This window comes from Lampris incognitus, chromosome 16 (assembly GCF_029633865.1).
Source record: "Lampris incognitus isolate fLamInc1 chromosome 16, fLamInc1.hap2, whole genome shotgun sequence".
NCBI classification, from domain to species: domain Eukaryota; kingdom Metazoa; phylum Chordata; class Actinopteri; order Lampriformes; family Lampridae; genus Lampris; species Lampris incognitus.
Window position 1 is genome coordinate 37,716,639 of NC_079226.1, and position 27,916 is coordinate 37,744,554.

The window sequence follows — 27,916 nt, forward strand, 5'->3', positions numbered from 1 at the left end:
GACGACTTCTCTCGTGCTGGGTGTTTATTCATCGACCGGATTCCGACTGACGTTGTTATGTACATCACGTGACTTTGTTGTGGCGCTACGGAAAGCTGTAAGGGACATTAGCAAATCAAATATTACTAGCAAATATTACATCTCCCTTTTTCTGAAAAGTGCTGCTTTCTCTGCAGAGATACAGACCACGTTGAGCACGTTTATGAGCGAATACAATCTTAATAAGAAAGAATATGAAAGTGGAACTCTTATATAACTGGACTGCAACAAAGTAGTGTAAAACATTTCCTTCCCTGTCTAAATGTGACACCGTAATAACATTTCATCTTTTTTTTTTCAACATTCATAAGTCAAGGATTTGTCTTGGTTTGACCGTGCGACCTGACCTCGTGGTGTAACCAGGCTGTGTGTCTGGTTGTCGCTGATTGTTCGTGTCTGGAGGTTCAGCATGCTCTTGCTGATGGGCTTGTGTGTTGTTGTTAGCGCTGGTAACAGTCTGCTGTGAAGTGTGTGTGTGTGTAGTGTGAGTGTTCACTCTGCTTTGTCGCAGGTGTTGACGGTTGCGTTGGTAGATCTGACCTTCTTTGGCTCGGATGTGGTAGCTCCTGTCTGTGTTCGCTGGTCTTTCCACAGTTGCAGGTCTCCAGGATCCATCCTCCTGCCGGAAGCGGATTGGTGTGCCTGCGGGCAGGTGGGGCAGAGGTTTGGCTGTTCGGTTGTAGTACGCCTGCTGGCGCTGTTGACATACCTCTCTCCTTTTGTGAACATCATCCTGACTGGCGATCTGTGGCTGCAGGTGTTTTGCTGTTGATGGGAGAATGGACCGCAGCCTCCGACTCATCAGTAGCTGTGCCGGTGATTTCAGGTTGTCCACCGGTGTGTTGCGATACTCCAGTAAGCTCATGTAGGGGTCTTTGTTCTCAGCTTTGGCTTTGTCCAGGATGCGTTTGGCCGTCTGGACAGTCTTCTCGGAGAGGCCGTTGCTCTGTGGGTAGTGGGGGCTTGTGGTGGTGTGTGAGAAACCCCATGTCTGTGAGAAGTTGCGGAACTCACCAGAGCTGTAGCACGGACCGTTGTCGCTGATGATAGTCTCGGGGATTCCGTGTCGAGCCATTGCTGCTTTCAGCTTCATGATGACGGCAGATGAGGTGCAGCTGTAAAGTCTCTCTAGCTCGAAGAATCTGGAGTAGTAGTCCACAGTGACTATGAAGTCCTGTGAGTTCCATGTGAATAGGTCTGTGCCTATCACTTGCCACGGCCGCTCGGGTATGGCGTGTGACATCATTGGTTCCTTTGCATTTGCGCTGCGCCGTTCTTGGCATATGCTGCAGTCTGCTACCGCATCCTCGATCTGTTTCCCCATGCCAGGCCAGAACAGTAAGTCTCTTGCTCGGCATTTGCTTTTTTCCACGCCAAGGTGGCTGGCATGGATGCGTGTATCATGTCCTTGTGAAGCGTTTGGGGGACAATGATTCTCTCACCTTTGAACAGGATACCGTCCATTTCTGAGATTTCTGCTCTGTGGTTCCAGTATTCCTGGATGCTGGGCGGGCACTTTTTCTTTGTGTCTGGCCAGCCAGTGAGTGTGGCTCGTCTGAGTGCGGTGAGCTGTGGATCTTGCGCTGTTTCCTGCTTGATTTCTGTGAGTCTTGTGTCGCTCACAGGGATGTTGCTGAGGACTGTGTGCACGTGGGCCTCCATCCCTTCCTGTAGGTCACTGTCGTGGTGTTCTATTGACTTGCGTGACAGTGTGTCAGCCACCGGTATGTCCTTACCGGGGCGGTGGATGATTTGGATGTCGTATTTTTGGAGCGCCAGGATCATCCGTTGCAGCCGGGGTGGTGCTGCTGCCAGTGGCTTTTTTAGTATTGCCTCCAGAGGCTTGTGGTCTGACTCCACAATCACTTTTCGTCCGTACATGTACTCGTGGAACCTCTTGCAGCCGAAGACCACAGCGTAGAGCTCCTTCTCTATCTGTGCGTAGTTTTCTTCAGTGCTGTTGAGTGACTTGGACGCATAGGCAATTGGTTTGCCATCTTGGAGCATGACAGCCCCAAGGCCACTTTTGGATGCATCCACTTGGAGTCGCAGCTCTTTCTGCGGGTCGAAATATGAGAGTACTGGACCTGGGTGCTGTGTAATGAGATTCTTCATCTCTTGGAACGCCTTATCGTGGACTGCATCCCACACAAACTCACTGTCCTGTTTCAGAAGCTGTCTGAGGGGTGAGTTTATCTGTGAGAGGTGTGGAGCGAATCTGGCGAGGTAGTTGATCATGCCGAGGACTGTCTCCAGCTCTGCTTTGTTCTGTGGGGGTTGCATGTCCTTGACCGCCTTCACCTTGTGTGGGTCTGGTTTGATGCCTTCGTGTGAGAGCGTGTGGCCGAAGTAGCGTACCTCGGACACGCATATGTGACACTTGTCGGGGTTGAGCCTCACCCCTCGCTCCCTTGTGCGCTTCAGCATCGCTCTGAGACGCTGGTCATGTTCCTCTTTAGTCTTGCCGAACACTAGTATGTCGTCCACTATGGCCGTCACACCGTCCAATCCTTCATATGTTTCATCCACGCGTCTCTGGAACTCGTCTTGAGCGGACACGATTCCGAATGGCAGTCTGAGGAAACGATACCTGCCAAACATTGTGTTAAATGTCGTCAACATTGAGGATTCAGTGCTCAGTTTGATGGCCCAATAGCCTGACCGCGCGTCTAACACGCTAAAGTACTCAGCTCCAGCAAGCTTTGTGGTGGCGTCCTCCAGCGTGGGGAGGGGGTAGTGAGGTCGTTGTATCACTTTGTTAAGAGCTCTGGGGTCTAAACACACTCTAAGTTTGCCTGTCTTTGGCTTCTCAACAATGACGAGTGCGTTCACCCATTCTGTGGGTTCTGTTACCTTACAGATTATGCCGCCTTTCTCCATGCTGTCAAGCTCGTCCCTCAGTTTGCTGCGTAGGGCGATGGGGATTCTGCGTGGCGGGCAGACGACCGGCGTTGCATCTGGTGTGACGCGGAAGGTGCACTCGCCTGGGAACTCTCCTATTCCCTGGAAAACATCTGCATACTCATCCATTATGCTCTGTGATGTGACATTGTTTTCCTCGCTCACAGCCATCACTATTTTTACCAAGTTTAGGTCACGGCATGTTTTCATTGCCATGACTGGTGGGGCGTTTGTGTCAATGACGTAAAAGTCCAGCATCATTGCATTGTCTCTGTACTTACATTTGAGTTTGCATGTGCCTTTCACGCTCAGCGTGCCTCCTCCATATTCAGTGAGTCTGTGTATTGCTGGTTTCAGTGTCACATTTTTGAACAGCGCCTGGAACAGGTTGGTGGGAATAGTATTGGCCTGTGCCCCAGTGTCTAGTTTAAACTTTAGCTTCTGTGGAGGTGTGCCAATTCCAACCTCTACGTAAGCCTGCTCGTTGCTTTTTCCGTTGTTCTCTATTGAGATGCAGTCTATGTACAGCTCTGTCTGTTCTCCCACAGCGGTGCTCTCCACTGTAATGTTGTCGAAGTACAGTTCTTCCTGCTCTCTGTCAGTGGTGTACTCTTCTGGGTTCTCTCCGACGGCATGTACTGTGCCGCGGTAGTACTTTGTCTGTCCCTGGGAGCTAGACTTGCATACTTTAGCAAAATGATTGAGCTTCTTGCATTTAATGCATTGTTTACCCTTAGCTGGGCAAGTGGCTTTAGCGCCGTGTAGCCCTCCACAATAGCTACACGCCCTGGCGGCGGTGCTAACGTTACCCTCCCTTTGTCTGAAGGGAGGGTAACTAACATATTACTAGCAAATATTACAGTGTGTGTATGTGTTTTTTATCTTCCTCGCTTTTTGTGTGTCTGTTTGATGTTTAAATCGGAGAGTACTGCCGGCGTCGTGTGTGGTTTCCGCTTCTCACACCATCTTGTCTTTCCCCTCTCTGTCTCCGTTTTCTCGGCCCTCCGTGCTAGCCGCCTAACTAGCTAACTGGCGAACTAGCACTCGGCTAACGTTAGCTTTACGTGACCTCTAGCCTCCTGGCTCTGCACGCTAGCTCGCACATCTGGCTCCGTCCCTCAACTCCAGCTGGATGTTTTTATTTTGTTTCCCCTCGGCAGTGGACGCTATCCCTCTTTGGGCCATCATCATTTTTTAAAGCGACTTCGAGTGTTAGAAAAGCCCTATATACGTGTAATTTATTATTATTATTATTATTATTAATGCTCGCAGTCCTCTGTCATTTCTGTGGTGTGAGATTCTACATGGTCTGCCTCCTTTTCCTCGTGGGAGCGGGTTTATCCATCGCCGTGTCTCCTCACCGCTACACCAATCCTGGCTGACTGACGCAATAACTCCCAGAATTCTTCACGGTTTTCTCGCACAGAAAAAGTGTTAAAACAAATACGTTTAAAATCATTATAAACATTTCAAAACCAATCCACATCCCATTTGCGAGGTCTTGTGTTGACTGTGTTGTATTTTGTACATATTGAAAAGATTGACACCCTCACGGGGATTCCTTTGGATTTAGCGTGCTTTATATAGCGCCCAGACCCATCTCATAGACGTGTTGCTCCGGCAATACACATACTAAAATTGGAACGATACAGAGAAGATTAGCATGGCCCCTGCGCAAGGATGACACGCAAATTCGTGAAGCGTTCCATATTTTTTTTTAATTTTTATGTCTATAATATTTATTCAGCTTTCATAGCATTTGCTATAACGGCGTAAAAAAAGACCCCTAGTGGCGAGTTGTGTACCTGCACTGTGTAATCTCAGACGGTAGGAATCCCTTTGAGAAGTGAAAGCTGACTGCGGTTGCTTTTTCCTCAGCGGTCAAGTGTTAATGTAACACGTGGTGATTTAAAAGGTGTTGGGTGTTTATGTGGCAGAGTTGATCACATCAGCGTTATCCGCTGTTATTCCAACTCCGCAGAGATGTAATTCAGCTCCCACGTATTTCACCTGTTCGGTCGGAGACGAGGAGACAAGTCGGCTCCATTCTCCTCCTCCATGCAGTTCTACAGGGTAAGCGCAATTACGTTAAACTTACTGAAACAATTATAAAACGATGGCGTGTACAATAAAACAACTAAGGATAATATTTGCTTTACAAAGATGTTTGTTGCCAGAACTGTACAACAAATGTGTACAGGTGATTAGCTAGCTAGCACTGTATGGTAGCTAGTGTAGCCGGTTATTTTCTTGCCCGGTGCGGGATTCGAAACGGAGTGTATTGCACCACAAGGCGATATCTCTAACCGCTCGGCTAAAGGGTCAGACCCGTTAGCTAGGGGCTAACGTGTCTTATTAGTAGTCTACACTAGCTAGCCATTAGCTAGTAAAACCGTCTCCAGCTTTATCAGTGACGATGTAACAACAGTTGCCATCAAGCTCATGACTGTGGAAAAGCAAAGCTGTGTTTTTGCTGTACAAATCTTGGTTTTGCTGGAGCTGAAGGGTCGCGCTGTATGTTTCTTTCATGGCGGTTCAAAGTCAACGTGACCGCAACTATCACGCACACGCGTTACACGTGTCTGTAGTTGGCCTCTTTTTATTTTTTGTATTTGTATTTTTTTCTTTTTTCCCCTTTCTTTCTTGCACGTCCCAGTAAAAATCCTGGTCCAGGTGAAGAACAGCCAACAGCAGAAGTACGTGAAGTTGGAGGAGGTTGAAGGACAGTTTGACTTTATGCAATTCCATGAAAAAGGTGTGTAATTTTTACTTACGCTTGTTTGAGGAAAAGTCTTTAAAAATACACCCACATTCTTTTATAACATCATTCTGAAGCTCCTTCATGTTGGAGACTTTTTTACACGCCTTTAGCATACCCTTTGATAAATGGAGATGAGGCCTACAATGGTTCTGTTGTCTGTGTATTTTATTATTTTCACAGCGCTATCCGTGGATGTGAGGTGGGTGGTGTAAAGTGAGCAGAGCCAGGGGGACAGAACAGAGCCCTGAGGAGCACCTGTACTGAGGGTAAGAGGGTGTGAGGTTAGGTTATTAACCGTCACCCTCTGTGGCCTGTTCTACAGGAAGCCCTGAATCCAGTGGCATATGGCGGGGTCAATGTTCATATCCAAGAGTATGTAAAGAGTTTGAGTGGGTTGGTGGAGTTGAAGGCGGAACTAAAGTCTATGAACAGGATGCGTGTGTAGGTGTTTGGTGATTCCAGGTGTTGCAGGGCATGGTGCAGGGCTATGCTAACTGCATCCTCAACAGACCGGTTGGCTTGATAGACGAGTTGATATGGGTCCATCATTGGGGAGGTGCAAGATTTCAAGTGTGACAAAATGATGCGCTCAAATGCTTCCATCGGCACAGATGTTAGGGCAACCGGTCTGAAGTCATTGAGGCAGGTGATCTTGGAGGACTTTGGCACAGGAATGACGGTAGAGAGTTTGAAGCACTGTGGGACTGTACGTTGACTTAGAGAGGTGTTAAATATGGTGAAAAATATTGGGGCCAATTGTGCTGCACAGTGGCTCAACAAAGCAGGACTGATGCCATCTGGCCCTGCTGCTTTCCTAATGTTCAGCTTTTTGAATGTTGCTGTCACCTCATCCTCCTGGATGCAGAAGGTTGCCATTGAAGTAGGAGTAGGGGGGATGGCTGGTGGAATAAGTTGTTCAAACTTTGCATAAAACGTATTTAATTTAATTTATTTGGGATGTTATTGTCATTATCTGGAGGGGAGCAGGGGCGTTTTTTATAATCTGCCATTTCCTTAAGTTTTTTCCATATTGCTCTGGAGTTACTGGAAGAGAATTGTTGTTCGAGTTTTGTTGCGTAGCTGGACTTTGCTTTTCTTATTGCAGCACGCAACTTACACTTGGCTGCTCTGTACTGATCCCTGTTTCCGTTTTTGTATGCCCAGTTCTTTTCTTTGTGTAGGAAGTGTAATTCTTTTTTCTTTTTCTTTTTTTTCAACCACTTTTCCCCCTTTTTCTCCCCAGTTTGTAGCTGGCCAATTGACCCTTCGTTAAGCCCCGCCCTAGAACAGCCACTGTCCAATGCTACGTTAGTAACCGTTACTAAGCAGGGGAGGCCTGGCAAGCTATCAAGGAAATGCAGAAGCGATGCGCTTACGGTACCTGCAAATCAGACAGCAGATGTCCTAAAAGTTTGGAGGGTGGGGTCGTATTTTGGGCTTTTCCTAAGCCTAAAACACAAGAGGAAAAATGTCGAATGTGGATCAAACAGTGTGGAAGACCTCACTCACAGCTGAATCCATCGAGGATAAACAAAAACACATGATATCACAATATTTAGCTTTTGTTTTCTGGTGATTACTACTGATATGATAGATCGCACACACAAATATAAGTGAGTGCTTAGTTGGCTTATGCCCTGGGCCGGCTCTGAATAACCTTACACATGCAGATGTATAATAAACTGAACCTTCCTTTCGTAGCTGGACATTTCTGCTTCATCTTCCAATCCGTTTGTAGGTTATGTGACTGTACAGTGCTGCTTTGTGGGTTTCAAAAATAAGTGAGCGCCTTCTAGAGACATATCTATGTAGCACATGGGACATGGCTGTCACGTGTTCTGATCCCAGAACGTTCTGCGCATGAACTTCAACCAAACTAGATATACCAATACTGCCACCTACTGGCCCAGTGGGCACATATCATTACATATACTGTGCTGGTTATTGAAGTAGTAGCAGTTTAGCAGTAGTGGTAGTAGTAGTAGTAGTATTTTACTACTTATTTTGCCCCTTGGGGAAATTCTTCCTCTGCATTTAACCCATCCTAGCTGTGTAGCCAGGAGAAGTGGGCAGCTGCTGTGCCGTGCTTGGGGGCCAACTCCATTTCATCTTGCCATGCCTCGGTCAGGGGCACAGGCAGGAGTATTAACCCTAACATGCATGTCTTTTTGATGGTGGGGGAAACCGGAGCACCCGGAGAAAACCCACGCATACACGGGGGCAGCATGCAAACTCCACACAGAAAGGACCTGGGATGACCTCCCAAGGTTGGACAACCCCGGGGTTCGAACCTAGGACCTTCTTGCTGTGAGGCGACAGCACTAACCACTGCATCACCTTATACCTGCCATCTCAAACACTATCCGAGAACAAAGGAGTAGATTTGCTGGTCATTGCTGGAGGAACAAGGAAGAACTTGAAAGCGACCCTCTGCTTTGGTCACTCACACGTGGAAAGACATGTGTGGGAAGGCCTGCAAGAAATTACATCAATCGACTTGTCAACTACAGAGGATGTCCATCTGAGGATCTTCCAGCTGCTCTGCAGGATAGAGACGGGTGGCGTGAGAGGGTCAGAGCCATCTGAGGATACTCGACCTGATGATGATGATGATGAAAAAACCAAAACAAAATTGTAGGACTCTTATAAAACCAAACCAGAAACTTGCTGAAAGCTTTTCTCTGCTCTTGTCATGCCATAGAAGTGTTGTTAACCAGACCACCATTAAGAATCCTGTATGTGGATTCTGAATCTAGATGCATTGGTGCAAACAAGCAATGGTTGACAAATGTCCAATAACTTCCCAAAGAAAAGTCATGATGAGGAGCTGCATGCAAACATGTTGTGCTGGAGTCCTTGTCATTTTTCCCTACTTTTCATGTTTCTATGTGTTGCACTTTGGCATGAAATGTGTTGTTGCTATAAGACAGAAGTACCAGCAGAACTGGGTGAATGACAGCTTGTTTTTGTATTCAGATATGAGAATGGTTTACCTCTCAAACAACAGTGATGAAGCCTAATGTGGTCCTATGAGAGATATAATGATGCTGTGGTTGGTGACTATAAACAGGAAGTGTTGCTGTGATGCAGAAAGGAAACCTGCCATCTTAATCTATCTACCAGTTGTGTGTTGGCAGCGAATGAGAAGGAAGAGGATTATTGGTGATAACATCTTAATGCAGGTGTGAGGCATCGTTTGCTACAATCCAGAGATGTGAGAATGTACGGAGCAGGTTTTTGTATTGCAGAACAGTGTTGCAGAGCACTGTGTAGACTAGCAGCACAGAAATAAACCCCACTGCTGTCCAGCCTGATGTCTTCAATTATTAGTGAACAGTTTTGGTCTTTATTTGCACTCCCTTCCAGTTTAACAGAGAGTCCAGGTTCGGCCCTTTCGGTGTTCACATTCATGTATCCCAGGAATTGCATCGTTCCATTCTTCAGTTGTTTGTACCAAAGAATTACATTGTAGCCATCAATAGTGTGTCGACAGGTGATGGTGGGTGTTTGTGCTGTGTTGTTGTCCAGGACCATGTCAGCTGGAGTCTGGTGAACTTGGTCCCTCAGAGAGGAACCTGTGGAGCAGAAATCAACAGGTTGTGTATGTGATCCATGTTCAGCACGTTACGGTCACATGCTTTACCCTCGCAGCTCTCCTAATAGAAGAATATAGTGGCACTGAAGAGACATTTCACAGCATAACGTTTACATGGCATTACAAGCCATCTTGGCTCATTTAATTGTAAAACAGCACATTTTATTTGAATGTCAGGAAAACTTTATCAGCCTGACTGTAAGTATCTCTAAAGGTGGTTGATACCTATTAATCTGAAGAAGTGAAGTTTAAGTGGTGATGAAACGGCTTGAAAACCTAAATAAATGAACAGATGTTACCTGACACCAAAGCATATGCCGTGATGCTGAGAAAGACGATGATCATGCTGTTTGTTCTGAGTGGTTGACTACGAGGCATAATCCAAGTTCATATTATTATTATTATTACTCCGCAACACACAGTACATGGTCTTTAGACTTGTGCAGCTTTGCTCTGGTGAGGCTACGCATCATTTTAGCAAACCCATTTTTCTCTCCAACACATTTATGTGAATGTTGAACACGTGACTATCTTAGAGAGTGACGTCATCAAACCACCTTCCTACCCCCCATATACACCTCAGCTACCCCTCCAACTCGGGCTGCTGAGTTGACATATACAGTACAGGAATGGATGTTATTGTCGTTAGGCTTAGGCTACGTCATGGAACAGCATCATAGTGATAGAATTTAATGGCGGATTACACAACAACAAAGATTTGAGGTCCACGTTTCATTTTGTAAGACAACCAAAAATCCCCTCACTTAAACAACAAACGGTACATTTGCTGAAAACTTGCCGTACCTCTCGTAGAGTATTGTCAAGTGGACTGTAATGAAGAGTCCTGTGTTTTCTGAATGTGACATGGTCTTATAAAGCTAATGGTGGTAATGGTAGATAGTATTTAAAGTCTTTCTTGTGTTACATATAATGTTTAATTTGTCTGGTATCCACATAACCTGGCTGGTAACCAACAGACACGTATATGTGGATTAAAATACTACATGAATGGCAGCACAGTATTAATTATCCTGTAATTTGATTTAAAAAGTATATTTCTTGCTTCCGCTAAAAATAGTCCATTTGTCCGTTAGAAGTGTATCCATAGCAACGGTCTTTGAAATAACAAACCACAGAATGCTGTAACTGACCAATCAGAATCCAGTATTCAACAAAGCCATGTAATAATGATATTTAATGTTCTCAGAAATTGTTACCTGTAGAGTAACATGTGACATGTGATCTAACCTAGTTGGCAGCCATATTGTCCAGCTATGATGATCACAGATAATATTGAAGAACCAAATCCTAAAAAAATGTCTAGACAGTTCTGTTGGTAGGGATGTGAAATAGTAAGAGTAAAGTCTTTTAGGTGGTGAAATGTGTGTTGCATTTCCTTCATTCTTTGTCTCAGCAGCTGTGTGTGCTAGTTCTTTAGAAGTAAACACCACAACACAAAGGAAACCAGAGCCTCATATGTGACTGTTAGGTTGGTCACAGTGATGTGAGGAGTTATCACAGTGGCTTTATATTTGGTACAACAGGTGGAGGGAGGGAGGGTCCAACAGGTCTGTGATGTGGTGTGATCCTGTACACACATGGATCAAAGTCCACAGAGTGAATCAAACTGTAGATGGGAGAATTAGAGGAAGACGCCCCCTACAGTGGATGAGAGAATACTGCCATGCAGTTGGCAGCAGTTAGATGCTACAGTATATGAGGGTTTTTGTTCAGCTATGGAGGACGTCTGCATCACTGTGTTGGCTGACAGCACAGAAATACAAGCCTTTATCCTCTGGTTCCAACTCCTTCACCGTCACACTTCCACTGTGAGCGTCTGGCTTGGTGGTGGGGAATTTCTCCTGACTGAAGTCATTTTCATACGCAGGTTTACCACTTGCAGTTGTAAGGACTATTTGTTTCAGTCCTTCCCCTGGAAGCTGTCTGTACCAGTCCATTTGGTTGTACAAAGCACCCTTGGTATGACTGCAGTTCATTGTGGCAGATTCACCCTTGTTTCTCCACAGTACAGAGGTCTGGATGACATCACTCCCATCCATAAAACCTGTTTATATGTGCAGTAAAGGTTAGTCAAGACAGTTATTCCAATTCACAAAGACGTTTGCTTAAAACCATTTCCACCATTGACTTTTAGTGTTCTAATTCCTCCATCAGTAAAACCTGTATTGAAAATGTTACACATGGAAAATTTGTTTCAAGGTACAATTGTGGTTTAAAATCATTACAAAACTATTTTTCAGTGAGATAAAATCAGATTTATTGACAAAACACATTCGCACATACAACTTTGACTCTGTGGGTTCTTCACATGTGTGACAATGAACGTAACACAACAGCAAACAATAGAATGTTTAAATGAAAAAGAATAGGAACAAGCAAATAAGATTAACAATGAAATCACCCCTTTTTAAAAGTAAGACTTATTCTTTAGATGATGTGTCCATCTCTGCTACAGAGAGGTGATGATACTGTACATTACCTGTACTCCAGAGCAGTAATACCGACAAGCTGAGGAGGCCATGTTGGATGATGATAATGTCCATGTGCTGGAAGACAGAGACCAACAGGCTTATTATAGAGTCATACACTGTTTCTCTAGTCAGTGATATGAAGAGGTGTCATAGACTCTAGCTGGTAGAACAGGTGGTGGGAGTGTCCCAGCGTTCTGTTCGTCAAAAAAAAAACAGTAGTGTCAGTTAATGGCAGTTTCATTACATCCTGTAACGTCTTGAACTTAAATAATTATAAACTACAGTTTTTATTTAAGCCAAGCAGGATGATGTCCCTCACCAACATGTCAATTTCCTGCTGACTGTTCACCAGAACTACTAAATTATCTGCACAGGCTGACAGTTTTAAGGTGCACTACAACCTGTGATAGTTATACCCCTGAAGTTCAGATCTACGTTTATGTAACAGAGACTCAAATGCTAGGGAATACAACATGCCTGAGAGGGCACAGCCTTGTCTAATTCCCCTTTGGATTTGAAAAGGAGCACTCAAACCACCATTAAGTTTCAGCCCACTGTGAATGTCACAATACAGAACCTTAATTTTGTTAATGAACCAGGACCAAAACCAAAGGCACTCGATGTGAGCTATAAATATTCATGCTCAACACGATCAAAAGTTTGTTCTTGATCAATTGATAGGATGCCAGCTTGGAGGCCAAACAGTTTACAGATCTCTAAAAAGTCTCGAATCAGAATGATGTTTTCTGAAATCAACCTGCCAGGTACACAGTAGGTCTGGTCAGAATGAATCACTTGTTCCATCACTTCCCTCAGCCTGGTTGCTAACACTTGACAGGACCTTATAATCTGTGCAAAGCAGAGGCACAGGCCTCCAGTTTTTAATGGACTGTAGGTCACCTTTCTTAGGCAGTAAGGTGAGAACCACCCTTCTGCAGCTTAATGGCAGATGCCCTCTGGTGAGACTATAATTTAGCACTGCCAGCAGATCCCCTTCAACTACCGACCAGAAAGATTTGTAAAAACCAACAGGTAGACCATCAACTCCCGGAGCTTTCCCACTCTGCGTGCTCTGCAGAGCAGCATAGAGTTCATCAGAGGAGAGAGCTGCTTCCAACTCTACATTACTCTGCTGTTCAACCTGAGGGAGATCGGTATAAAAACTCTGAGACACTGACTGCTGCTCTCTATGCTCACATTTAAACAGATTACTGTAAAAATAGACAGCACACTGACGAACTGCAGTATGGTCACTCAGCACCTGCCCAGTGTCAGATTTTGAATGAATGAATGAATGAATGCCTTTATTTGTCATTGCACAGCTGTACTACAAAATTAAGTGCAACTCCCCCAGTGGTACAAAATAAATGAATAAATATATATGTGTGTGTGTGTGTGTGTGTGTGTGTGTGTGTGTGTGTGTAGTATATGTGTGTATATATATATATATATGTGTGTGTGTGTGTGCACGATATATATTATACACACACACAAATAGTCAAAATACAAATAGACACACATATGCAGCACAATCAACATATAGATAATGTATGCCTATGTGTCTAAAGTGTAATATCTATTACACTAGATAAATAGTCTGTGTATTGCACTAACCCCAGTCAGCATATTCACTGCACATGCCAGATGTACAGGTGTTATTGCAGTTTCAGGATGTTATTGCAACCATGGAGTTTTTTTTAACAGAGTTCAGTTCTTTAATGACTCTTGGGGTGAAACTTTTCAAAAGTCTGGAAGTACGGGTCTTGAAAGACCTATAGCGCCCCCCAGAGGGCAGCAGAGTGAGAAGGTGGTTGCCTGGGTGAGATGAGTCCTTGATTATGTTTGTGGTCGGACGTCGGCAGCGCCGTCAGATGCCACATGCAGATGTTGAGATGACCAAAAAAATCGCCAAACACAGAGTTCATGTGGAAAGGGCAATCGCCAAAATTAAAAAGTTTAAGATTGTTTCTGGTAGAATACCAATGTCCCGACTTTCCAACATAAATCAGATATGGTACGTGGTTAGCATGCTGTCCAACTTCCAACCACACATCATCAAAGACCAGTGATCAGGAGGCGCCCTGGTGGCTAAGGGTCCCCTCCTCTCGTACCTTTCTGTCTACAAGGTGTATTACTGTCCTATAATACAGGTACATGTCCATTAAATCCTTTTTCATGTGTCTTTAGTCATATTAGTCCTATGTAATATTGTATGATACTAACCTACTTGAAATTACTTGTACACTATTGCCTATGTAACAAGTGACTTTTGGATACAAAATAAATACTTATGTTGACTGAGTCAAATCCTTTTTCATTTACCTGTTGGCTCAAACCACTTCCAAGGGGGTACTTGTTTTCCCCCATAGTTATATCGATAGGCGGTCTGTTCGCCAAGTAGCTGATGGGTGCTCCCGTCTGCTGTCTCAGTGGTGCCAAGTCCTCGTCCGTTATTGAGGGGGTCCTTGGGAAATAATATGAAAACATTATTAATATCAATATGGACTACTGCTGAATATGTAAAGTATGTCATTTTGGGGGGAATATGACAGGTCATTCCAGGTAGTCAGTGACAATCCAGTTAACTTACCTGCTCCCGGTGTAGTGACAGTCAACTGGTCTCCGCTTTCGATCCTGTCTAGCCTTTGCGACCACCACCGATGATACGGGCACAGCCTTTATTTTACCACCTCTTGGTTTGTGCCATTGTTGTGGCAAACTTGTGCAGGACTTAGCTGACTCTTCTGTTCTTGCCTTTATGAGATCCAGTGTATGGATCAAGCCCACGATGTGTGAGCAATATCCTGGTGCACTTTAAACAAACGGGAAAGTGCATGTGAGCTCCCCTGATCCTGCTGGCTAGCCTGGCTAGCTAAAACATAGCCTAATGTTAGCTAGATGTGAAAGCTAGCTAGTGGGCTATATGGACTCATAACTAAATGTCAGCTTAAAATACAACTTAAAATACCCTGCTGTACACGAGCATTGTTGTTCATTTATCTCCTTGTCCTTAACGTGAATAGTTAAGACGTGGGGTGCCTGGGTCTTATATTGGGACCTGTAGGCTCCAGCCTCGATTTTAATTTCCTCTTCATTCACACGCTGACAAATTATATCATGGATGTAGCTTTCAAATGCATATTGCAAGCCTTTCTGTCTACTTCTCTCTGATATCTCCTTGCTCTTCCAGAAATTGGATGTCAATTCACCTGGAATATCTGTCACTCGAGGGAAAGATTCGTATGGTTGAAACCCCTAACACGATGACAGACGTGTCAGGGTTGGAGTTTCCACCATGGGAAATGTATTGCGAAAGTTCGCTAATGGCTGTGTTAGCATTAGCTTGTGGTGGCATGTAAACACCAACTAATACAGTTGAAGTGAATTCTCTGGAAAGATACTATGGTCTGCATTTCAAACTGATGGATTCCGTTTTGTTATTCACTTCCACCATACGAACCCACGGTAGTCAGATCACGATCGCAACGATTTATGACGGACCGGGGATACGTCGACTAATGCTCATTTACCATCCGCCCAAGATGGCGGCCTGAGCAGACGCACTTTGCCGCTGCACGTCTGTTGTCGGCTGGATTTGCTGTTGTGTGTGTTTTTTCATCTTCCTCGCTTTTTGTGTGTCTGTTTGTTGTTTAAATCGGAGAGTACTGCCGGCGTCGTGTGTGGTTTCCGCTTCTCCCACCATTTTGTCTTTCCCCTCTCTGTCTCCGTTTTCTCGGCCCTCCGTGCTAGCCGCCTAACTAGCTAACTGGCTAACTAGCTAACTGGCTAACTAGCACTCGGCTAACGTTAGCTTTACGTGAGCTCTGGCCTCCTGGCTCTGCACGCTAGCTCGCACATCTGGCTCCGTCCCTCAACTCCAGCTGGATGTTTTTATTTTGTTTCCCCTCGGCAGTGGACGCTATCCCTCTTTGGGCCGTCATCATTTTTTTTAAAGTGACTTTAAGTGTTAGAAAAGCGCTATATACGTGTAATTTATTATTATTATTATTATTAATATTATTATTATTATTATTAATGCTCGCAGTCCTCTGTCATTTCTGTGGTGTGAGATTCTACATGGTCTGCCTGCTATTCCTCGTGGGAGCGGGTTTATCCATCGCCGTGTCTCCTCACCGCTACACCAATCCTGGCTGACTGACGCAATAACTCCCAGAATTCTTAGCGGCTCTCTCCTACAGAAAAAGTGTTAAAACAAATACGTTTAAAATCATTATAAACATTTAAAACCAATCCAAATCCAATTTGCGAGATCGTGTGTGGACTGTGTTGTGTTTTCTACATACTTGAAAAGATTGCCACCCTCACGGGGATTCCTTTGGATTTAGCGGCCTTTATATAGCGCCTAGACTAATTAAGTGGATGTGTTGCTCCGGCAATACACATACTAAAATTGGAACGATACAGAGAAGATTAGCATGGCCCCTGCGCAAGGATGACACGCAAATCCGTGAAGCGTTCCATATTTTTTTTATTTTTATGTCTACAATATTTATTCAGCTTTCATAGCATTTGCTATAACGGCGTAAAATAGACCCCTAGTGGCGAGTTGTGTATCCTGCACTGTGGAAGCTGAGACGGTAGGAATCCCTTTGAGAAGTGAAAGCTGGCTGCGGTTGCTCTTTCCTCAGCGGTTAAGTGTTAATGTAACATGTGGTGATTTAAAAGGTGTTGGGTGTTTATGTGGCAGAGTTGATCACATCAGCGTTATCCGCTGTTATTCCAACTCCGCAGAGATGTAATTCAGCTCCCACGTATTTCACCTGTTCGGTCGGAGACGAGGAGACAAGTCGGCTCCATTCTCCTCCTCCATGCAGTTCTACAGGGAAGCGCAATTACGTTAAACTTACTGAAACAATTATAAAACGATGGCGTGTACAATAAAACATCTACGGATAATATTTGCTTTACAAAGCTGTTTGTTGCCAGAGCTGTACAACAAATTTGTACAGGTGATTAGCTAGCTAGCACTGTATGGTAGCTAGTGTGACCGGTTATTTTCTTGCCCGGTGCGGGATTCGAAACGGTGTGTACTGCACCACAAGGCGACATCACTAACCGCTCGGCTAAAGGGTCAGACCCATTAACTAGTGGCCAACGTGTCTTATTAGTAGTTTACACTAGCTAGCCATTAGCTAGTAAGACCGTCTCCAGCTTTATCAGTGACGATGGAACAACAGTTGCCATCAAGCTCATGACTGTGGAAAAGCAAAGCAGTGTTTTTACTGTATAAATCTTGGTTTTGCTGGAGCTGAGGGGTCGCGCTGTATGTTTCTTTCATGGCGGTTCAAAGTCAACTAATGCGTGCCATCACGCACACGCGTTACACGTGTCTGTAGTTGTCCACTTTTTATTTTTATTTATTTTTCCCCCTTTCTTTCTTGCACGTCCCAGTAAAAATGCTGGTCCAGGTGAAGAACAGCCAAAAGCAGAAGTACGTGAAGTTGGAGGAGGTTGAGGGACAGTTTGACTTTCTGCAATTCCATGAAAAAGGTGTGTGATTTTTACTTAAGCTTTGTTTGAGGAAAAATCTTTAAAAATACACCCACATTCTTTTATAACATCATTCTGAAGCTCCTTCATGTTGGAGACTTTTTTACACGCCTTTAGCATACTCTTTGATAAATGGAGATGAGGCCTACGATGGTTCTGTTGTCTGCGTATTTTATTATTTTCACAGCGCTATCCGTGGATGTGAGGTGGGTGGTGTAAAGTGAGCAGAGCCAGGGGGAGAGAACAGAGCCCTGAGGAGCACCTGTACTGAGGGTAAGAGGGTGTCATGTTAGGTTATTAACCTTCACCCTCTGTGGCCTGTTCCACAGGAAGCTCCGAATCCAGTGGCATATGGCGGGGTCAATGTTCATATCCAAGAGTATGTAAAGAGTTTGAGTGGGTTGGTGGAGTTGAAGGCGGAACTGAAGTCTATGAACAGGATGCGTGCGTAGGTGTTTGGTGATTCCAGGTGTTGCAGGGCATGGTGCAGGGTTATGCTAACTGCATCCTCAACAGACCGGTTGGCTTGATAGGCGAATTGATATGGGTCCATCATTGGGGAGGTGCAAGATTTCAAGTGTGACAAAATGATGCGCTCGAATGCTTCCATGGGCGCAGATGTTAGGGCAACCGGTCTGAAGTCATTGAGGCAGGTGATCTTGGAGGACTTTGGCACAGGAATGACGGTAGAGAGTTTGAAGCACTGTGGGACTGTACGTTGACTTAGAGAGGTGTTAAATATGGTGGAAAGTATTGGGGCCAATTGTGCTGCACAGTGGCTCAACAAAGCAGGACTGATGCTGTCTGGCCCTGCTGCTTTCCTAATGTTCAGCTTTTTGAATGTTGCTGTCACCTCATCCTCCTGGATGCAGAAGGTTGGCATTGAAGTAGGAGTAGGGGGGATGGCTGGTGGAATAAGTTTTTCAAACTTTGCATGAAATGTATTTAATTTAATTTATTTGGGAGGTTATTGTCATTATCTGGAGGGGAGCAGGGGCGTTTTTTATAATCTGTCATTTCCTTAAGTTTTTGTCCATATTGCTCTGGAGTTACTGGAAGAGAATTGTTGTTCGAGTTTTGTTGCGTAGCTGGACTTTGCTTTTCTTATTGCAGCACGCAACTTACACTTGGCTGCTCTGTACTGATCCCTGTTTCCGTTTTTGTATGCCCAGTTCTTTTCTTTGTGTAGGAAGTGTAATTCTTTTTTCTTTTCCCTTCCACTTTTCCCCCTTTTTCTCCCCAGTTTGTAGCTGGCCAATTGACCCTTCGCTAAGCCCCGCCCTAGAACAGCCACTGTCCAATGCTACGTTAGTAACCGTTACTAAGCAGGGGAGGCCTGGCAAGCTATCGAGGAAATGCCGAAGCGATGCGCTTACGGTACCTGCAAATCAGACAGCAGATATCCTAAAAGTTTGGAGGGTGGGGTCGTATTTTGGGCTTTTCCTAAGCCTAAAACACAAGAGGAAAAATGTCCAATGTGGATCAAACAGTGTGGAAGACCTCACTCACAGCTGAATCCATCGAGGATAAACAAAAACACATGATATCACAATATTTAGTTTTAGTTTTCTGGTGATTACTACTGATATGATAGATCACACACACAAATATAAGTGACTGCTTAGTTGGCTTATGCCCTGGGCCGGCTCTGAATAACCTTACACATGCAGATGTATAATAAACTGAACCTTCATTTCGTAGCTGGACATTTCTGCTTCATCTTCCAATCCGTTTGTAGGTTATGTGACTGTACAGTGCTGCTTTGTGGGTTTCAAAAATAAGTGAGCTCCTTCTAGAGACGTATCTAAGTAGCACGTGGGACATGGCTGTCACGTGTTCTGATCCCAGAACGTTCTGGGCATGAACGTTAACCCTCTACAATAAACAAGATATACCAATGCTCCCACCTACTGGCCCGGTAGGCACATATCATTACATATACTGTGCTGGTTATTGAAGTAGCAGCAGTTTAGCAGTAGTAGTAGTAGTAGTAGCAGCAGATGTAACAGTAGCAGTTGTACTTGCTGCAGTAGTAGTAGTAGTAGTGTTTCACTACTTATTGATCTCCCTTGAGAAATTCTTCCTCTGCATTTAACCCATCCTAGCTGTGTAGCCAGGAGAAGTGGGCATCTGCCCTGCTGCGCCTGGGGACTGTTGAGAATCACCTTCGTGTTCCTCGTCCCCGGGTCCGTTGATGTGAAGAAAACAGCCACCACGTCTTAGGAGATTAAAATGATTTTATTGAGTACAGATCTGGAGACACACTGCCAATCCGTCGTGTGTGTCTGACTTTCTTTGTGTGTGAGCTTCTTTATATGCTAAACCTCCCTTGTTCATTCATCACACATGGCCTTGATTTTCCTGTCCACTATGTTTGGTCAATGCACCCTTTCATGGTTGAGCTTTAGGGCGTGCTCATCCTGTTTGGACCTGCAGCTCTTAGCCGGGGGCCCTCCTTGTACCAGGCACGGTATGTCTCCCAAGGCCCCAGGGGAGGGCAACCCCCTCCCTTACCCACATTCAGTGTGAGGCATGCAATATATTTCATCTACATTAATGTGTCTTTCTTCACCCTCTGCTCTGGTTGCATACATTGGTTACATACAGAGTAATACAAATACACTCGGGTTATATTTAATATCAATTAACAGGACCAACTCCATTTCATCTTGCCATGCCTCGGTCAGGGGCACAGACAGGTGTATTAACCCTAACATACATGTGTTTTAGATGGTGGGGGAAACCGGAGCACCCGGAGAAAACCCACGCAGACACGGGGACAACATGCAAACTCAACACAGAAAGGACCTGGGATGACCTCCCAAGGTTGGACAATCCCGGGGTTCGAACCTAGGACCTTCTTGCTATGAGGCGACAGCGCTAACCACTGCGTCACCGTATACCTGCCATCTCAAACACTAGCCGAGAACAAAGGAGTAGATTTGCTGGTCATTGCTGGAGGAACAAGGAAGAACTTGCAAGTGACCCTCTGCTTTGGTCACCCACACGTGGAAAGACATGTGTGGGAAGGCCTGCAAGAAATAACATCAATCTACTTGTCAACGACACAGGATGTCCATCTGAGGATCTTCCAGCTGCTCTGCAGGATCGAGACGGGTGGCGTGAGAGGGTCAGAGCCGTCCGAGGATACTCGACCTGATGATGATGATGAAAAAACCAAAACAAAATTGTAGGACTCTTATAAAACCAAACCAGAAACTTGCTGAAAGCTTTTCTCTGCTCTTGTCATGCCATAGAAGTGTTGTTAACCAGACCACCATTAAGAATCCTGTATGTGGATTCTGAATCTAGATGCATTGGTGCAAACAAGCAATGGTTGACAAATATCCAATAACTTCCCCAAGAAAAGTCATGATGAGGAGCTGCATGCAAACATGTTGTGCTGGAGTCCTTGTCATTTTTCTCAACTTTTCATGTTTCTATGTGTTGCACTTTGGCATGAAATGTGTTGTTGCTATAAGACAGAAGTACCAGCAGAACTGGGTGAATGATAGCTTGTTTTGTATTCAGATATGAGAATGGTTTACCTCTCAAACAACAGTGATGAAGCCTAATGTGGTCCTATGAGAGATATAATGATGCTGTGGTTGGTGACTATAAACAGGAAGTGTTGCTGTGATGCAGAAAGGGATCCTGCCATCTTAATCATTCAATTAATCAAGTTGTGTTTTATATTGCACTTTTCAAGCTGCAACAGCCACTCAAACTGATTAATAATTATTTAATTTACACACATGAATGTGTCAGATTTTTTGAGAAAATACGTGACCAAAAGCAAGTAGTGTTATTGTTTTATTTATGCAAGTTAGAAATGGGAATGCCTGAAGAACCATGACCCATAAACTTCACCTGTCTGTGAAAGACGTTAGCAGTTGTGTGTTGGCAGTGAATGAGAAGGAAGAGGATTATTGGTGATAACATCTTAATGCAGGTGTGAGGGGTCGTTTGCTACAATCCAGAGATGTGAGAATGTACGGAGCAGGTTTTTGTATTGCAGAACAGTGTTGCAGAGCACTGTGTAGACTAGCAGCACAGAAATAAACCCCACTGCTGTCCAGCCTGATGTCTTCAATTATTAGTGAACAGTTTTGGTCTTTATTTGCACTCCCTTCCAGTCTAACAGAGAGTCCAGGTTCCGGTCTTCTGGTGTCTCCATGCACAAATCCCAGGTATTGCATCGTTCCATTCTTCAGTTGTTTGTACCAAAAAAATTGATCGTAGTTCTGAATAGTGTGTCGACAGGTGATGGTGGGTGTTTGTGCAGTGTTGTTGTCCAGGATCATGTCAGCTGGAGTCTGGTGAACTTGGTCCCTCAGAGAGGAACCTGTGGAGCAGAAATCAACAGGTTGTGTATGTGATCCATGTTCAGCACGTTACGGTCACATGCTTTACCCTCGCAGCTCTCCTAATAGAAGAATATAGTGGCACTGAAGAGACATTTCACAGCATAACGTTTACATGGCATTACAAGCCATCTTGGCTCTTTTAATTGTAAAACAGCACATTTTATGTGAATGTCAGGAAACCTTTATCAGCCTGACTGTAAGTATCTCTAAAGGTGGTTGATACCTATTAATCTGAAGAAGTGAAGTTTAAGTGGTGATGAAACGGCTTGAAAACCTAAATAAATGAGCAGATGTTACCTGACACCAAAGCATATGCCGTGATGCTGAGAAAAACGATGATCATGCTGTTTGTTCTGAGTGGTTGACTACGAGGCATAATCCAAGTTCATATTATTATTATTATTACTCCGCAACACACAGTACATGGTCTTTAGACTTGTGCAGCTTTGCTCTGGTGAGGCTACGCATCATTTTAGCAAACCCATTTTTCTCTCCCAACACATTTATGTGAATGTTGAACACGTGACTATCTTAGAGAGTGACGTCATCAAACCACCTTCCTACCCCCCATATACACCTCAGCTACCCCTCCAACTCGGGCTGCTGAGTGGACATATACAGTACAGGAATGGATGTTATTGTCGTTAGGCTTAGGCTACGTCATGGAACAGCATCATAGTGATAGAATTTAATGGAGGATTACACAACAACAAAGATTTGAGGTCCACGTTTCATTTTGTAAGACAACCAAAAGTCCCCTCACTTAAACAACAAACGGTACATTTGCTGAAAACTTGTCGTAGCTCTCGTAGAGTATTGTCAAGTGGACTGTAATGAAGAGTCCTGTGTTTTCTGAATGTGACATGGTCTTATAAAGCTACTGGTGGTAATTAAAACCAGCCTAATGATCGTCAAAATAATCTAAACGATGAGTTATTTAAATTTAAAAGGAAGCACACATACAGTAGGCACCATGTGACCATTATAGGAAATACAATGTGGTTTTTTTCTGCTTCCGGTGTGGGGAGATGGAAATTCGTATTTCCGGCGGTCTCACCCAGTACCGTCCATGCAGTGTCTTTTCCCACGTCTGCATGTAAGTTTGTCTTCGTTTGATGGCTGGGAGAGCTGGCGCTGGATCGGTTGGGAGAGCTTGGTCTGCTGCCTCCTGTGGGCCCAGGGACCACGGCCCTGCCTGGAGCTGTGACCGAAGAGTAAACACCGAGGGCGGTCTGACAGGACGCGGATGTGGGGCAGGCTAAGCTAACTGCTAGCCTATACAGACCGGCAGTTCCGACCGTCATCCAGGCTGGCGTTCGTTCTCCTGGACAGTGATTTTCTTTATCTGTTTAGTTTAGATATATGTCTTAGTTTGGATATATCCATCCATCCATTAGCCGATCCGCTTATCCTGCTGTCAGGGTCGCGGGGATGCTGGAGCCCATCCCAGCAGACGGGGAGACACCCTGAGCAGGGCGACCGCGCTACCCACTGCGTCACCGTGTCGCCCGGTCTGGATGTGTTGTGTTGTTTGTGTTGCGGAGATATACATAATTGCTCGTAATAATAAATTGAATAAGGTGCCCCCCCTCCCCAATCACCCTGTGGTTTGCGCATGCCCTGACGTCACCGTCGCTGCGACAGTTTTCTAAAGAATGGCGCGCGGCAAAACAGAAAAAGGAGAGAAAAAAATAAAAGAAGATCGGGGCCCATATATGTTATGGTGAGAGAGTGGCAATGGTTATGAACCAGCTGCTGTGATAAGATTCTTGTCATAAGAAGAATAACCTCATACATGCAGATGTATAATAAACTGAACTTTCATTTCGTAGCTGGACATTTCTGCTTCATCTTCCAATCCGTTTGTAGGTTATGTGACTGTACAGTGCTGCTTTGTGGGTTTCAAAAATAAGTGAGCGCCTCCTAGAGACGCATCTAAGTAGCACGTGGGACAGGTGACACACGTTCTGATCCTAGAACGTTCTGCGCATGAACATTAACCCTCTACAATAAACAAGCTATAACAATACTGCCACCTGCTGGCCCGGTGGGCACATATCATTACATATATTCTGATTATTGCGGTAGTAGCAGTAGCAGCGGAAGTAGCAACAGTTGGAATTGCAGTAGTAGCAATAGTAGTAGTAGAGTAGTAGTACTAATAGTAATTTGCCCCCTCGTACTCGTTGTGTACTAAGAGTGACACAGACTCTTTTCTTATCGTTGCTTCACAGCAGCACGAAAACACGACTGGACACCTTTGAAATGGATGCAGGTGTTTTTATCCTTTACGCCCACATGCAAATATCATAACGTTTATAAATGAATAGAAGCACAAAACAAAACACAAGTTACCATGCTTACGGTTATATAATGTTGGTGACTTATTGGTGTGTGTTGATTCAAACCCTGCGCACAAATAAAGAAGGACCAATAAGGAACAATAGTAAGAAAGAGCAGCAGACCGAGCGCTCTCCCTGCAGTCCTCAAACGGAGAGGTGCGTCGAGGTCTATGTGACGTTGTCAGGTTTTTATGAAGTCCTGCAGTTCATCTGTACCACTGTGCTCATAGATGGCACAGAAATACAAGGCGCTGTCCACCGCCTCCAAGTGCTTCACAGTAAAAGTCCCCCTCTCAGCTGCAGTCTTGGTGGCAGAGTATTTCTCTTGGCTGTTGTCTCCAAAGTCGTGGTCGGCTCTACTGGTTGATGTGAACACGATTAGCTTCATCCCTTCACCGGGGACGTGTTGGTACCAGTACATCTGATTATAGCTTGCTCCCTTTGTGTGTTCGCAGTCGATTGTGGCAGATTGGCTCACATTTCTCCACAACACCGTGGTCTGGGTGACTGGTGGATCACTACCCGCTGCCAGACCTGATGGCAGGTTTTATCATCAGTGTCAGAATCTATACAATCTGCAATGTGCATGAAATTATATATGAATAAATAGATAAACACACAAATAGACACACAAATAAATAAATAAATAAAAGTCCTTATTCAGCCCATATGGCAGGCTGCATCTTACCTTTAATAGAAAGCAATGAAAAAGAGACGGTTAGGAAAACATCATGGATCATGGTTGTGTCTAGTTGAGGACCCTTCACTCTATAGATGGTTTACACATATGATTTGTGGTGCTGTGTATCACAATAGATAATAATTAAAATTGTGGGTGTGTCTGTAAGTGTTTTTACATCACATGTCTGTTGTGAACTAAAATCACCTCATGGGTGGTTATGAAAGCATGCACCACCAGTTGCTAATGATTTTAGTAGTTTTCAGACAGACAAAAGTTTTTAATTGGCATTTCACACTAACTAAAAACTGAAAAACCCGGTAAAGTGTGGAATAACCTTTATTCCTCAGTGAAACTTCTGACACTTAAAATCAGTTGTGAAGTACATTTGGCCCAACAGTCCCTGCAGTCACTGACCTGCCATTTCACATATATGTAAGGCATAATGTACAGCCAGCAGGTCATTATTGTGACATTATTTCACAATAATGACCTGCTGACTGTACATTACCCTGTTATTACACAGCTACTTACTAAAGACATCAATCATTTGACCAACATGTTGAATTAAACTGATTTTATTGATTTGAAAATATTTTATTGCTTCCGCTAAAAATAGTCTGTTAGTCTGTTAGAACTGTCTCCATAGCAACGGTCTGTGAAATAACAGATCGCAGAAGGCCATAACTGACCAATCAGAATCGAGTATTCAACAAAGCCATGTAATAATGATATGTAATGTTCTCAGAAATAGTTACCTGTAGAGTAACATGTGACATGAGATCTGACCTAGTTGGCAGCCATATTGTCCAGCTATGATGATCACAGATAATATTGAAAAACCAAAATCCTAAAAAAATGTTGAGACAGTTATGTTGGTAAGGATGTGAAATAATAAAAGTGAAGTCTTTTAGGTGGTGAAATGTGTGTTGCATTTCCTTCATTCTTCGTCTCAGCAGCTGTGTGTGCTAGTTCTTTTGAAGTAAACACCACAACACAAAGGAAACCAGAGCCTCATATGTGACTGTTAGGTTGGTCACAGTGATGTGAGGAGTTATCACAGTGGCTTTATATTTGGTACAGCAGGTGGAGGGAGGGTCCCACAGGTCTGTGATGTGGTGTGATCCTGTACACACATGGATCAGAGTCCACAGAGTGAATCAAACTGTAGATGGGAGAATTAGAGGAAGACGCCCCCTACAGTGGATGAGAGAATACAGCCATGCAGTTGGCAGCAGTTAGATGCTACAGTATATGAGGGTTTTTGTTCAGCTATGGAGGACGTCTGCATCACTGTGTTGGCTGACAGCACAGAAATACAAGCCTTTATCCTCTGGTTCCAACTCCTTCACCGTCACACTTCCACTGTGAGCGTCTGGCTTGGTGGTGGGGAATTTCTCCTGACTGAAGTCATTTTCATACGCAGGTTTACCACTTGCAGTTGTAAGGACTATTTGTTTCAGTCCTTCCCCTGGAAGCTGTCTGTACCAGTACATTTGGTTGTAGGAAACATCCTTGGTATGACTGCAGTTCATTGTGGCAGATTCAGCCTTGTTTCTCCACAGTACAGGGGTCTGGATGACATCACTCCCATCCATAAAACCTGTTTATATGTGCAGTAAAGGTTAGTCAAGACAGTTATTCCAATTCACAAAGACATTTGCTTAAAACCATTTCCACCATTGACTTTTAGTGTTCTAATTCCTCCATCAGTAAAACCTGTATTGAAAATGTTACACATGGAAAAAAATGTTTCAAGTTACAATTGTGGTTTAAAATCATTACAGAACTCTTTTTCAGTGAGATAAAATCAGATTTATTGACAAAACACAATCGCACATACAACTTTGACTCTGTGGGTTCTTCACATGTGTGACAATGAACGTAACACAACACCAAACAATAGAAAGTTTAAATGAAAAAAATTAGAAACAAGCAAATAAGATTAACAATGAAATCACCCTTTTTTAAATGTAAGACTTATTCTTTAGATGATGTGTCCATCTCTGCTACAGAGAGATGATGATACTGTACATTACCTGTACTCCAGAGCAGTAATACTGACAAGCTGAGGAGGCCATGTTGGATGATGATAATGTCCATGTGCTGGAAGACCGAGAGCAGCAGGCTTATTATAAAGTCATACACTGTTTCTCTAGTCAGTGATATGAAGAGGTGTCATAGACTCTAGCTGGTAGAACAGGTGGTGGGAGTGTCCCAGCGTTCTGTTCGTCAAAAACAAAAAACAGTGTCAGTTAATGGGAGTTTCATTACATCCTGTAACGTCTTGAACTTAAATAATTATAAACTACAGTTTTTATTTAAGCCAAGCAGGATGATGTCCCTCACCAACATATCAATTTCCTGCTGACTGTTCACCAGAATTACTAAATCATCTGCACAGGCTGACAGTTTGAAGGTGCACTACAACCTGTGATAGTTATACCCTGAAGTTTAGATCTACGTTTGTGTAACAGAGACTCAAATGCTAGGGAATATAACATGCCTGAGAGGGCACAGCCTTGTCTAATTCCCCTTTGGATTTGAAAAGGAGCACTCAGACCACCATTAAGTTTCAGCCCACTGTGAATGTCACAATACAGAACCTTCATTTTGTTAATGAACCAGGACCAAAACCAAAGGCACTCGATGTGAGCCATAAATATTCATGCTCAACATGATCAAAAGTTTGTTCTTGATCAATTGATAGGATGCCAGCTTGGAGGCCAAACAACTTACAGATCTCTAAAAAGTCTCGAATCAGAATGATGTTTTCTGAAATCAACCTGCCAGGTACACAGTAGGTCTGGTCAGAATGTATCACTTGTTCCATCACTTCCCTCAGCCTGGTTGCAACAGGACAGGACCTTATAATCTGTGCAAAGCAGAGACACAGGCCTCCAGTTTTTAATGGACTGTAGGTCACCTTTCTTAGGCAGTAAGGTGAGAACCACCCTTCTGCAGCTTAATGGCAGATGCCCTCTGGTGAGACTATAATTTAGCACTGCCAGCAGATCCCCTTCAACTACCGACCAGAAAGATTTGTAAAAACCAACAGGTAGACCATCAACTCCAGGAGCTTTCCCACTCTGCATACTCTGCAGAGCAGCATAGAGTTCATCAGAGGAGAGAGCTGCTTCCAACTCTACATTACTCTGCTGTTCAACCTGAGGGAGATCGGTATAAAAACTCTGAGACACTGACTGCTGCTCTCTATGCTCACATTTAA

General features: G+C 44.1%; 2 non-coding genes and 1 gene segment (V, D, J or C); 2 read left to right on the plus strand and 1 right to left on the minus strand.

Moving 5' to 3' along the window:
• Nucleotides 1–4,549: 4,549 nt before the first annotated feature.
• LOC130126906 (U6 spliceosomal RNA) lies at nt 4,550–4,655 on the plus strand. Its single transcript, XR_008811756.1, has one exon. It is a non-coding gene; the product is annotated as a U6 spliceosomal RNA (small nuclear RNA).
• Nucleotides 4,656–16,170: 11,515 nt separating this feature from the next.
• On the plus strand, nt 16,171–16,276 carry LOC130126912 (U6 spliceosomal RNA). The gene has a single exon (XR_008811761.1). It is a non-coding gene; the product is annotated as a U6 spliceosomal RNA (small nuclear RNA).
• A 9,679-nt stretch (nt 16,277–25,955) lies between these two features.
• LOC130126085 (T cell receptor beta variable 29-1-like) lies at nt 25,956–26,285 on the minus strand. The segment is given in 1 exon segment: nt 25,956–26,285. A coding segment is annotated over 1 exon segment (330 nt).
• Between the last annotated feature and the right edge of the window lie 1,631 nt (nt 26,286–27,916).